The sequence below is a fragment of the Lepidochelys kempii genome, chromosome 3, assembly GCF_965140265.1.
Source record: "Lepidochelys kempii isolate rLepKem1 chromosome 3, rLepKem1.hap2, whole genome shotgun sequence".
NCBI lineage: Eukaryota > Metazoa > Chordata > Testudines > Cheloniidae > Lepidochelys > Lepidochelys kempii.
Window position 1 is genome coordinate 120,815,027 of NC_133258.1, and position 14,186 is coordinate 120,829,212.

At 41.8% G+C, this 14,186-nt stretch overlaps 1 protein-coding gene across 4 annotated transcripts in view; it reads right to left on the reverse strand.

The window, feature by feature from the left end:
- Positions 1 to 11,371: 11,371 nt before the first annotated feature.
- The window catches only part of WTAP (WT1 associated protein), a 36,355-nt gene continuing 33,540 nt past the window's right edge, over positions 11,372 to 14,186 (reverse strand). For all 4 annotated transcript variants that reach the window (XM_073337822.1, XM_073337821.1, XM_073337824.1 and 1 more), the window contains one exon: positions 11,372 to 12,725. In XM_073337822.1, coding sequence (XP_073193923.1) covers positions 12,142 to 12,725 — 584 coding nt within the window. In that variant the 3' untranslated portion in view covers positions 11,372 to 12,141. The remainder of the gene's footprint in view (positions 12,726 to 14,186) is intronic.

The window sequence follows — 14,186 nt, forward strand, 5'->3', positions numbered from 1 at the left end:
GTGATGTTGGGCTGTGAGGAATACAATCCTGTCCTGATAGTGCCTATCACCTCCAGAAAAAGGGAAGTGCGTAGAAAATGTAAAAGGAAACTTAGTTTGATAACATCCTGTCTGGCAAGAACTCACTTATCAAAAGCTGGGATGTGAAATCCTCATTTCTTTGTTGTTCTATCACCCCATTTCCCTGTTGTTTGTCTGCATAATCTCTGTTTGGTTCTGTGATTGTTCCTGTCTGCTGTATAATTAATTTTGTTGGGTGTAAACTAATTAAGATGGTGGGATATAATTGGTTAAATAATCATGTTACAATATGTTAGGATTGGTTAGTTAAATTTCAGTAAAATGATAAGTTAAGGTATAGCTAAGCAGTACTCAAGTTTTACTATATAGTCTGCAGTCAATCAGGAAGGGGCGGGGAATGGGAACAGGGAATGGGGGTGGGGAAATTGGAGTCATGTTTTGCTAAGGAGGGGGAATGGGAACAGGGACACAGGTAAGGCTCTGTGGTATCAGAGTTGGGAAGGGAGACACTAAGGAAGGAAACTGGAATCATGCTTGCTGGAAGTTCACCCCAATAAACATTGAATTGTTTGCACCTTTGGACTTCGGGTATTGTTGCTCTCTGTTCATGTGAGAAGGACCAGGGAAGTAAGTGGGTGAGGGAATAAGCCCCCTAACAGGCAGTGCCGCATGAAAATTAAGGAGCTGAGGCAGGCTTACCAAAAGACAAAGGAGGCAAACAGTCACTCCGGGTCAGAGCCCCATGCATGCCGCTTCTATGATCAGCTGCATGCCATTCTAGGAGGGACCCTACCACTACCCCACCACTGTCCGTGGATACCTGCAAGGGGGAGTCTCCCGCAACAGGGAGGAGGGGTTTGTGGATGAAGAAGAGGAGGAGGAGGAGGAGAATGCGCAGCTGGCAAGTGGTGAATCCGTTCTCCCCGGCAGCCAGGACCTTTTCATCACCCTGGAGCCAATACCCTCCGAAGGCGGGATCCCCGACCCTGAAGCTGGAGAAGGCACCTCTGGTGAGTGCATATTTATAACTACAGTACAGGGTTTAAAAGCAATAGTGTTTAATGTTTGATTTTCCCTGAAGAATTGGAATGCATTCGTGGCCAGTACAGCTACTGGAAAAGTCTGTTCACGTGTCTGGAGATGGAGCAGGAATCCTCCAGGGACATCTCCATGAAGCTCTCCTGGACGTCCTCTGACAGTATTCTGGAATCATTGCAGCACAAAGCATGGCAGCAAATGGTCCTGGGTTTTGCTCGCATTCAAGCAACATTCAGTCTATATCTTTCTGTGTTAGCCTCAGGAGAGTGATATCATTTATGGTCACCTGGTTGAAATAGGGGAATTTTTGTAAGGGAACAGTAAAAGGACCCCATTCATGCTGGGCTGTTTGCGCTGGGCTAAAAGGGATCATCCCAGAGAATACCCATGCGGTGAGGTGAGGGGAGGTGTGTGCTGCACATCCACCTGAAAACTGCAGCCCATCCTTTTAAATGTGAAACCCAACCCATTGCTTGCTATGGGAAAGGATGGTGCTGCAGTTTGAAACCATTCCTACATGTTATGCATAAGAAGCCAACCCCGTGTACCCTTTGCCTTACCATGGCTGCATGGAAACCAAATTCTGTTGCCCAGCCATGTGCGATGTGTCACCATACCAGCAGGCGCTCAATATAAAAGGCAAAATACAACCTTGTACCTAAAGCACATGTGCTGTCTGCTGTGAAGTGCTTGATTCACTGTGAAAGAGTCTCCCTTTTGTTCTCAGAAATGTATCATCTTAAATTTTACTCTCCCTTTTTATCTCCCCCCATGTGCAAATGTTTCTAGGCTCCCCCTATCATCTCCATCCCTGAGGTTATCGCAGATTAGAAGGCGAAAAAAACGCACTCGCGATGACATGTTTTCGAGCTCATGCAGTCGTCCCGTACTGATAGGGCACAGCTGAATGCATGGAGGCATTCAGTATTAGAGGCTAGGAAAGCATTAAGTGAGAGCAAAAAGCAGAGGCAGGAATCGATGCTAAGGCTAATGGGGGAGCAAACGGACACGATGAAGCGTCTGGTGCAGCTGCAGGAAAGCCAACAAGAGCACAGACCCCCGCTGCATCCATTGTACAATCGCCTGACCTCCTCCCCAAGTTCCATATCCTCCTCACCCAGACGCCCAAGAACACGTGGGGGGAGGCTCTGGGCACTCAGCCACTCCACTCCAGAGGATGGCCCAAGCAACAGAAGGCTGTCATTCAAACAGTTGGATTTGTAGTGTGGCTACAATAAGCAATGTGGCCTTGTCCTTTCCTCCTGCCCCACTCCACCCCACCCGGACTACTTCGTCAGTTATCTCCCTTTTTAAAAAAATAATAAAGAAAGAATGCATGGTTTCAAAACAATAGTTACTTTATTTCAAAGGGGGGAGGTTGGTTGGCTTACAGGGAATTAAAATCAACAAAGGGGGTGGGTTTGCATCAAGGAGAAATACACACAACTGTCACAGCGAAGCCTGGCCAGTCATGAAACTGGTTTTCAAAGTCTCTCTGATGCGCAGCATGCCTTGCTGTGCTCTTCTATTTGCCCTGATGTCTGGCTGCTCAAAATCGGGTGCCAGGCAATTTTCTTCAACCTCCCACCCCATCATAAAAGTCCACCCCTTACTCTCACAGATATTATGGAGCACACAGCAAGCAGCAATAACAACGGGAATGTTGGTTGCGCTGAGGTCTGACCTAGTCAGCAAACAGCGCCAGCAAGCTTTTAAACTTCCAAAGGCATATTCTACCACCATTCTGCACTTGCTCAGCCTGTAGTTGAACTGCTCCTTACTACTGTCCAGGCTGCCTGTGTACGGCTTCATGAGCCTGGGAGCAAGGGGTAGGCGGGGTCCCCAAGGATAACTATTGGCATTTCAACATCCCCAACTATTGGCATTTCAACATCTGGTCTGGGAAGTAAGTCCCTTTTTGCAGCTGCTCGAACAGCCCAGAGTTCCTAAAGATGAGAACGTCGTGCACCTTTCCCAGCCATCCCATGTTGATATCGGTGAAACATCCCTTGTGATCCACCAGTGCTTGCAGCACCATTGAGAAGTACCCCTTGCAGTTTATGTACTGGTTGGCAAGATGGTCGGGTGCCAAGATAGGGATATGCATTCCGTCTGTCGCCCCACCACAGTTAGGGAAACCCATTGCAGCAAAGCCATCCACTATGACCTGCACATTTCCCAGAGTCACTACCCTTGATAACAGAACATTAGTGATTGCATTGGCTACTTGGATCACAGCAGCCCCCATAGTAGATTTGCCCACTCCAAATTGATTCCCAACTGACTGGTAGCAGTCTGGTGTAGCAAGCTTCCACAGGGCTATCGCCACTCACTTCTCACCTGTCAGGACAGCTCTCATCTTGGTATTCCTGTGCTTCAGGGCATGGGAAAGCAACTCACAGAGTTCCAGGAAAGTGGCCTTACACATTCAAAAATTTCACAACCACTGTGAATCATCCCATACCTGCAATACTGTGCAGTCCCACCAGTCTGTGCTTGTTTGCCGGGCCCAGAATCAGCGTTCCACTGTATCAACCAGCCCCATTGCCACCATGATGTCCCAGTTGCCACAGCCCGTGCTGTCATGAACGTCTGTGTCTTTGTCCTCATCAAAATCATCCTCGTGCTGGCGTCTCTTAGCCCGGTTCTGCATCTACTCCAGGATAATGCACGAGGTGTTTACAATGCTCACAACAGCAGCGGTGAGCTGAGCGGGCTCCAGGCTTGCCGTGGTATGGCGTCTGCAGGAGAGCAGAGTTGCAGCAGAAGCGGTGGATGACGATGGATGCCATGAGAATAGATATGTATATAGAATGACAAGAGGACCTGCGAGGTGGATTCATGGCACCAGGAGAGCAGAGTTGCAGCGGAAGCGGTGGATGATGACGGTTAGCAGTCATACTGCACCATCTGCTGACAAGAGCAGTGGTGACGCTGAGCTGAGCTGAGCGGGCTCCATGCTTGCTGTGGTATGGTGTCTGCATGGGAAAAAGGCACGAAACGATTGTCTGCCGTTGCTGTCACAGAGGGAGGAGTGACTGATGACATGTACCCAAAACCACCTGTGACAATGTTTTTGTCCCATCAGGCATTGGGAGCTTAACCCAGAATTCCAATGGGTGGCAGAGACTGCGGGATAGTTACCCACAGTGCACCGCTCCATAAGTCGATGCTAGCCACGGTAGTGAGGATGCACTCCGCCAACTTCATGCACTTAGTGTGGACATATGCAATCGACTGTATAAAATCGATTTCTAAAAATCGACTTCTATAAAATCGACCTAATTTCATAGTGTAGACATACCCTAAGAATGTATGGTTAAGGTATAAGCTAAGTGGTACACTAGATGCTCTGTCTCAGGTGGGTGATTGAGAAGGAACTCGGGGCAGTTCATCTACGCAGCTTTATATATCCTCTGTACAGGGCACAAGGACGGCTGGAATGAAAGTGCAGGCCACACAGGCATTGCTATGAAAATCTCCAATCAAAGGCACATGAGCATCTGCAGTGGAGCACCCATAGGAATGTTACTTGACATTCCAATTTATTCCATTTAATATTAATGCTGTAAATATAGGGTCATACTGAACGATCGTTGTCATAAATATAAAGGGAAGGGTAAACCCCTTTGAAATCCCTCCTGGCCAGGGGAAAGCTCCTCTCACCTGTAAAGGGTTAAGAAGCTAAAGGTAACCTCGCTGGCACCTGACCAAAATGACCAATGAGGAGACAAGATACTTTCAAAAGCTGGGAGGAGGGAGAGAAACAAAGGGTCTGTGTGTCTGTCTTATGTTGGTTTCTGCCGGGGATAGACCAGGAATGGAGTCTTAGAACTTTTAGTAAGTAATCTAGCTAGGTATGTGTTAGATTATGATTTCTTTAAATGGCTGAGAAAAGAATTGTGCTGAATAGAATAACTATTTCTGTCTGTGTATCTTTTATTGTAACTTAAGGTTTTGCCTAGAGGGGTTCTCTATGTTTTTGAATCTAATTACCCTGTAAGATATCTACCATCCTGATTTTACAGGGGGGGTTTCTTTATTTCTATTTACCTCTATTCTTTATTAAAAGTCTTCTTGTAAGAAAACTGAATGCTTTTTCATTGTTCTCAGATCCAAGGGTTTAGGTCTGTGGTCACCTATGCAAATTGGTGAGGCTTTTTATCCAACATTTCCCAGGAAAGGGGGGGTGCAAGTGTTGGGAGGATTGTTCATTGTTCTTAAGATCCAAGGGTGTGGGTCTGTAGTCACCTAGGCAAATTGGTGAGGCTTTTTACCAAACCTTGACCAGGAAGTTGGGTGCAAGGTTTTGGGAAGTATTTTTGGGGGAAAGACACGTCCAAACAGCTCTTCCCCAGTAACCAGTATTAGTTTGGTGGTGGTAGCAGCCAATCCAAGGACAACGGGTGGAATATTTTGTACCTTGGGGAAGTTTTGACCTAAGCTGGTAAAGATAAGCTTAGGAGGTTTTTCATGCAGGTCCCCACATCTGTACCCTAGCGTTCAGAGTGGGAGAGGAACCTTGACGATTGTGAAGCATGTTTGGCACAAAATAATCAGATAAAGTGATGGGGGCCACATAAATACCTACCTAAAGAAATAGCCTTGCCCTTTTTTTTAGTGGTTTTGTATTTATTTATTGGTAAGTTATCTTTTAAAAAAAATCAAGGGGAGAGGGAGAATTGATTTCTAAATTTCTATTAGTTTGGTTTGTCTCAAAGTCTGTCTATGTTGGTAGTGTTGAATTTCTTAGATTTGGTAGGCTCTTCACAGATTTTACAGCCAGAAGGAACAATTTTGATAATCTAGTCTCACCTTTTGGGTATAGCACAGGACATAGAACTTCAATGAGTAATTTCTACATCTAGCTCCAGTGCTTGAACTAGACCACTGTTTCTAAACCTTTTTAGTTTGGTGGCCCCTTTTTCAACACACATTTTCCCCCCATGCCCTTATGTTTACTATAAAAGAACAAAATATATCAATGCTAACCCTATGTGTGTGAGTATTCCAAGAGGTTGACAAAGCATACTTACCTTGAAGGAGGGTAAGGATGTGCACAGGAGCAGGGTGCAAGATTCTTTGCTTTTAGTTTGTAATATATTTTTTCAGTGCCTTGCAGTCCACCAGATGAGAAATACTGGACTAGATTAAATCAAGAGTAAATGAGGTTTGGAGAGGGATATAGATGTTGGTCTCTGTGACGGTGCCCCTCATAAGGCTTTATGGAAATATGCTTATGAATATATATGACATAACTGGAATATGTTCTATGCTACATATGCTTTGTAACATATCTATGTAAAGGTTATGATTTACTGAATCTATTAATCCTACTTGTATGCATGTATCATTTTTGTATTCAAAGTTATGAATATTGGCCATGTACTGGTTTGATTTCTAAATAACCTTAGTAGAGCATTTGGTCAGTTCCTGGAGAAAGGAATTTGCAAAGTTAAGTGCCCAATCAAGAAGCACTTAAGGAACAATGCATCTTGGAATGCTCCAATCCACATAAGAAGTCTTCCTGGAGACATTTAGGAGACCATGTGGGCAATGGCTTCTGCCTGTGGCAATGTCCACTGACTCCCTTGACGCCTTTGAGGAGCAGTGGGCGCTGTCCGGGGTTCTCTGCTCGGTGTCCCCATCTGGTTCCCTTCATTTGACCCTTTGACCACACTCCTGTCCCTGTTATTTCATTAGTTGTCCCCCGTACTACTTTGGTTTCCAGGTCCTGTGGATTCCCCTCTTAGGCTAGAGGGGGATTCTTTAGGGGGAGGGAGGGGGGAGGCAAACAACTGTGCATATCTCTCTGTTAGTGTTAATAGAGGGTGAACAATTTATGAGTTTACCCTGTATAAGCTGCTTTCAGTTAAGCCTACAGCTGTTAGGGGATGTGGTTCAGACCTGGGTCTGGCTCAAACCAGGCAGAGCACTGAAGTCCTAAGCTGACTGGGCAGGAAAGCAGGGACAGTAGTAGTCTTGGCACATCAGGTGGCAGTTCCCAAGGGGGTTTCTGTGATCTAACCCGTCACATCTCCATTCTCCACTATGGCTGAGCTGTACTTGAACATAATGGAGGTAGTAGCCAAAGGGAGCCAGTTGCAGCCCTTCAGAGCCTCAGTTGCCAGGCAAGTTAGAGGAGGAACGGTTGTACTCTGAACTTGCCTAAGTCCCATATGCCAATAGAGGATTGGGTGTAGCACAGCTGAGTTATGCCTCACCTCCTAGTACCAATGTAGATGGAGGCTGATATAAGATGTAAAGTCAATATGGTCTCCTCACCAGCAGGGATTTTCCCCTCTGAGGCATCAGCTGATTTACACCTATTTTGCACTGCATAGCAAATGAAAAATGGGAAAGAACTGGTTAAGCGGTACTGCAGAAAACGATTTGTGGGGGTAGAGTGGGTCACAAATTAAATATGTCAGTGTGATGCTGCTGCAAAAAAGGCAAATGTCATCCTGGGATGCATTAACAGGAGTGTCATATGTAAATGGTGGAAATAGTTCTTCTGTACTCAGCAGGAGTGAGACCTCAACTGGAGTATTGTTCCTAATTTTGGGCAGTGCACTTTGAGAGAGATGAATTGGCAAAAATCCATGGGAGAGCAACAAAAGTGATAAAAGGACTAGAAAGCATGATGTACAGATAAAAATTGAAATTGGACATTGAGTTTAGATGGCAGGGGAGAGAGAAGACATGTTACATCTTCAAACATGTAAAAAGTAATTAGTGATCAATTGTTCTTCATGTCCCCTGAAGGCAGGAGTAGTAGAATTCCATTTAATTTGCAGCATAGGGGTTTTAGGTTAGATATCAGAAAATACTTTAACTACAGAGGGTTAAGGACTGGAAAAGGAAGCCCAGGGAGGTTGTTGAATCTCCATTATTGGAGGTTTTTAAGAACGGGGTATTCACCCAAAAGAGGGATCACAAAACCATATGGTAGAAGGGGATCACAGTATTGCCACCCTTACTTCTGCACTGCCTTCAGAGCTGGAGAGCCAGAGAGTGGTGGCCGTTGGCTGGGTGTCCTGCTCTGAAGCAGTGCTGCCGCCAGCAGCAGTGCAGAAGTAATGGTGGCATGGTATGAGGGTCATCACAGCCTGAAATATTTTCAAACGGGGTTCCCACAAAAAAAGTCTGAGAATGCCAGGTTTAAACAAACACCTGTCAGGGATGGTTTAAGTCAGTGTTTCCTCAAACTTCTGTATTGGTTACCCCTTTCACATAGCAAACCTATAAGTGCAACCCCTCTTATAAATTAAATACAAAAAAAAAGTTTAACACTATTATAAATGCTGGAAGCAATTGGGGATAGAGACTGACAGCTCACACCGCCCCGTAATAACCTTGTGACCCCCCTGAGGGGTCATGAGCCCCAGTTTAAGAACCCCTGCTCTAAGTGTTCTTAATCCTGCCTCAGCACAGGGGAAAAGACTAGAGGTTTTCAAGGTCCTTTCCAGCATTACATTTCTGATTCTATTATTTATAGCAACACCAAGTGGCCTTAGTGAACTGGAAAAAACTGACCCTTCAAGTGATCAGGAATATGATTTCTGTATGTTCACAGCAATACTGAATGCAACATTCAGTTATGTTGAACCTGCTATTTCTGTTCTTTGTTACTGATCTTTTCAGGCTTTGTTTTCCCCTCTGCATTTTCTTCCATGCACCTACTCAAATTCCAACTCCCATTCATTCCCTCCCCACCACTGCTTCATTCCAAAACCTTTTCCTTTATCAGCTAAAATAATCAGATATTAAGTAGTCTGACATTTGTGTTATTGGAGAGTTAACTGTAAAGCCCACTAGCAGCCATAAGCAAGAGCACTCACACCTCTACACTCTTAAGGTTATTTGCAGAATCAAACAAACTGCCTCAAGTGTAGATCACATCAGAAGGTTCTGTTAGCCAACATGAGTTAGTTTTTAAATGAAAGTGAAAGATTTCAGATTCTGCAGAATCTAGATGTCAGTTAAGCCACAAATACATCAAGCAATTTATAAGCCAGCATGTTAGATTTGACTTCTGCTAGGAATGCTACATGAAGCATCATGTCAGAAAATCCAATTGAAGGGCACCATATAGGGACCTTAAATTGTATCATGTGCATAATTTGACAAATTACTCTTTTGTTTTGTAACCCCATTACTTAGGATGTGTCGTACCATAGCACCTAAGAGGTTGCCAGTTTAGGACTGCTAGGACAGCATACCAATGTGTCATATGGCTTGATCTGAGCCAGTTATACTGTTTGGCAATCCAAGGATGCAGAATAAAAAGTTGTATACTCCAACATCTAGAGTGAAATATGGACCTCACAGAAGTCAATGGGAGTTTTGCCATTGACTTGAGTGGGGCTAAGATTTCACCCCCAACATTTATGACAAATGCAGTGAGATTACATGTCTGCATCTTAAGATGCAGACTTCACTTGTATGTTGATTAATTCATTACATTTGATAGTTATGACCATTTATATATCCACACATACTTAATATTCAAACTGTTTAGCCAGTTTTTTTACATTGCTTTATTTCCTCCCAGTTGTGCTGCATTCTGACAAATATGTTCCAATAAGCAAGCCATTTTGCAAAACAGATCAAACTTTTATCCCATTAACCAACGTAAGGATTGCAGAACTGCTCAAACTTATACACTAATTTTTTTTTTAAACTCTGGCTATTGGAACACAATTAACATAGCAAGTGGAGAATAGAGAGGGAAATAGTTTTAACAAGTATTTGAACAGCAATTGGTTTACCCTTGGCATAGAAAGTTTTTACACTAAGGCAATGTACAAGTTTTATAAAAATTAGTATGATCTGCTTTAGAATGGAGAGTGCCTAAATACTGTCAAACTACTCCACTCTATCTTTTTAATAAAGTTAATTTTAAAACATACCATTACAATGGGAAAAAAGTCATTTTATATTAAAAAGATTTAAAATGTAAACAGGCAATTTAAATGAAACAATGCTTTTAATATTCAAAATCAGACTGCCTTATTTTGCAAGGCAGATAACTACATAAGGAAGTCAATTTAAAAAAAAATCACATTTGAAAATCAATTAAAAACAGCATATTGCTGTAATTTGAAGATTAGAGGAAAAGGTATTTTTCATGTATTTACTCTGAACATTTGATGGCACTGTACAGAGTCAATTTTATCATTCACCTGTAGTTTCCCTAGTTGCTGTGAAATATGCAGATACAAGTGAGAAAAAATTGCCTATCAAACCACAGAAGTGCCTTGGATTCAATAGTGTATCTGAAACTCCTTTTAACTCATTTATTGAGATCGGCTATATTTCATGTTGATGTCTAACAGGACTCCTGCAGTTTATTACGTCCATGGTTTTGTTTCATAGCATGTTATGTCCATCCCCTCATCTTTTGATATTGCTATTGTAGACACCTTTAGTATACCATGGACTCCACATTCTTCTCTAGATTACAGTACCAAACAAAATATCAAAACATTTATTCTTATAAGAATTTAGTAAAATGGATTGTAGAGTTTCTTTTAATAGCAATTAGTTAAAAGATGGTTTCCAAAAATCTACATGGCTTACAAGTACTGCTTTGCAGCAACAGAAGTGCAAGTGCTTCCACAAGCAGGCTGCAAAGTTGGCAGCAGTATCTCTTTTTTGCCTCCGCTATGCACAAGCGGCATAAAACCTTCAAGTAACAGACTGATAAGTTATCTAGTGTCAATGCATTTCTAGTTAAAGGTGAAATTAAAGCAATTTTAAAAGTATGGTTCTTAACTTTAACTTAACCCTAAACCCACCAGATAGTGCCACAGGGCTTTAGCCATATAGTTGTGTTTATAAAAGTGCCATTTTTATAAAGTAATCTCCTTGTTTTCATACTGCCACCTTTAAATTGGTAAAGCATAGTGTGTCACCAGAAACTCAGGTGCTGAAGAACTTGTAACTAAAAACACATTTATCTGACAATATAAAGTGTGATCTATTTTTAAGCAGTTTCAGATTTGCTTTAACTCAAGATTAAGGTTAAGTTAATCATAACGAAACCAGGAATAACTTAATTTCTTCAGCTTTTATAGTTTAATTCCTTGTGAATTTACACACAAGACATTTATACCTCGCTATGGATCAGATTTATGACACCATGAAGTCTGCAATATCAATTCTTCACACATAGTATTGTCACTTCTTCATTTGGTGATAACAAAAACAATTTACAAGGTAAGCACCCGTAGCCACCAAGCCAACCTGAAATTAAACTACAAGAACTTATTTTTATTTATTAAAAAGAAAAATGTCACATGTCTCAAACTTGAGGTCTTCAGCATGATTTTTTACTATGTAGATTGGTAGTGGGCAAATAATCCAACAGAAAACATGTACAATAAAAATGCATTGTATACAAATACATCACATGAAACCAATGCAGACTAAAATAAATTACATTATTAAAAGTCTTTATTTAGGTTTGGTCAGTACAGGTAAGATAATATTGGAGTCACAGAGCAATATGCATAAACAAGATACAACAGTTCTTAAAAACTGAGTAACTATGCACACAAACTTCTTAAACATTCGGTCACCTAAGGAGAAATGCACAGATGTATGGTGGAAAAAACTGTAATTAACACTGGAACTACTACAGGACTCCTTCAACAAGTCCATCTTTTAGTGATAAAACTACTGTACTGGGCAAACTTGGCAGTCATAAACCCACAGCTAATATGACAAATTTTGAATGTGGTGTAAATATAACAATATGAGTAAGAATGCCCTTACACAGCACAGGTTCTAGATATACACAGATTTGTACAGACATCATTTATGTTATACTTTGTGGAAATAATTTCCATTTTCAACTTCACATTAACTCATATAAAAATAACTTGAGCCTACACAAATGTCCTTTTAGCAACATTCAACGTAATTAACTGTTAAAATTTCCAAAGTGGCAGAGGTATTGAAGCAAAAAAACCACAAAAAGGCAAAACTGTGACAAGTATGCACTAATTTAAACGGTTTCTGGACAGTATCCTCTCCCAATTTAAATGACACTGTATAAAAGTGTTGCAGAAAAAAATGTTACAAAACTGAACCCTGGACATTTACATTGGAGTCCAAACCATTCTGAACATGACGAGAACCCACAGTTCTGTTACCTTTCATGCTCACTGTTTTCTCTTCTTGAGGATCATGATTGGAGTCTGTGTCATTTGAGTGGTGAGTGAGTGAGTTTTCACTGCCAGTGGGAGAGTCTACACTTTCATACCCAGTACTTAGTTGGTTTATGTAGCTACAACCTCCTCTGACTGTTCTATCTTCAGAGTGGTTGGAGAGCTTATTACCATTCCCTGGAGACGCTGGGAAGTCATCTTCCGTGCCACTACCCTCCCTATAAAATCCAGGCCCAGACGTCCTCTGATGGGAAGAGCTGCCATTGCTCGGTCCGTTAGCCAGACGGCTGCAGTCTTTACCCATGGCCTCTCCCTGGTCTGTAGGCTCAGAAGATGGAGTCCTGCTGGTACCTGGGGCTGAGGCCTGGGACTGCTGCTGCTGGAACTGAGCCAACTGCTGGCGAGTCTCCTTCAACTGCTGCTGGAGAACTAGGATGGTACTCTGCATACCCTCTACCTCCTCATCAAGCTGGATGATGAAGTCATTCAATTCTATATAGAGAAAACACATTTGGAGCACACACTTAATAGCTCACATACCTGGACCCTAAAACAGTACATAGAATCCTGAGCAGATAGAGTTATTACTAAAGGTTCGTATGCTAAAGTTCCTAGAGGTCTGTATTTTCAGCTGTTGCATCTGCAAATTGTGTGATGTTGCAATGTTTTGTATGGAGGAAATCCTAAATTCCAAACTGCCATCTGCATACTTTTTCAAACACAGCTATTGGGTGAGGGTGGAGGAGTGTGTGGAAAAATCCACTCTAGGACAAAGGGACAGTGTAGAAATACGTGCTGGGAGATAGCTGAACTCAAAAGTATTAGTAGGAAATATACTGCAAGTGAACTTCACTTCCAGGTACAATACTATAGCAGCTATTGTTTAAAAAAAAAAAAAAAAAAAAAAAAAAAGGTAGTGACAAAGCACATTCTGATGCAACATATGGGCTACTTGTAGGTATCAGAATGATTCAGAATCATTAGTTTACTAACAATAAGTGATTTAATTACTTTTCCTCCTTTCAGCCTTGCATAACAAGTACAACAGGAGAGAGATGGATTCCAGTCTGACTTGTGCATCATTAACAGATTTGTTAACCAAGTTGCAACTGTAGAATTTTTAGTTTGGATGTATAACAAAAGAAAAAAACAGCTCGCCTCTCATAGCCTGGATTGAGGATGCAATACCGGGAGTCAGGGAAAGAAAAAATTGTATTGGCTAACTGAGCAAGTTTGACTAGGAGTCAATAAGAGAAATATGGAATCCCACAATGCAATTTTTGGTCACTTTTTACATTAAACTGCACATTAACTCTACGATGACAAAGCAAAACATGCAATTACTTTATTTTGATGTTTTATAAACAAAGTATCTCGAGAAGATGGACTTTTCAGAACTCTAACTCATATTATTTGCAGCTGTAAAGGAAACTAAAAAAAAAAAAGAGAACAGAATTGTGAGCTGGTTACAGTCTCAGGCCTTTTAGAACCTCACTTAAAACATTTGGTTCTGCAGGGAGTGTGCGTTCATACCCCCAGTGGTTGCTTTTAAATCATTCTGAAGCTTGTAACACTGCATCATGTTCAAGAGCAGATACCTGCAGAGGCAGTTTTTGAAAGAACATTCGCTTCCTTTGTTTCAATTACCAACTTGATAAATTTAGAAGGAAAAAGTCACTTGGGTGATTTAATGCATTAATTTAGGGAACCGAAAAAGTAGTCTTTATTCCAGTAACATACTGCAAATTGATGTCACAATTGTAAGAACTATTTTCCCTAATTCTTCTAGGCATTCTACAATGAGCTTCCTCACAAAGGAAGCAGATAGTCCTATCTTCAAAAATAAGTGCATCATGTCACAAACCATTAACCAGCTACAGGTTGTAAAGTCAAATAAAACCTGCATAGTCCTGTTGAACTTATAGCTTTTCTTTTCCGCAACTGGTTTCAGGG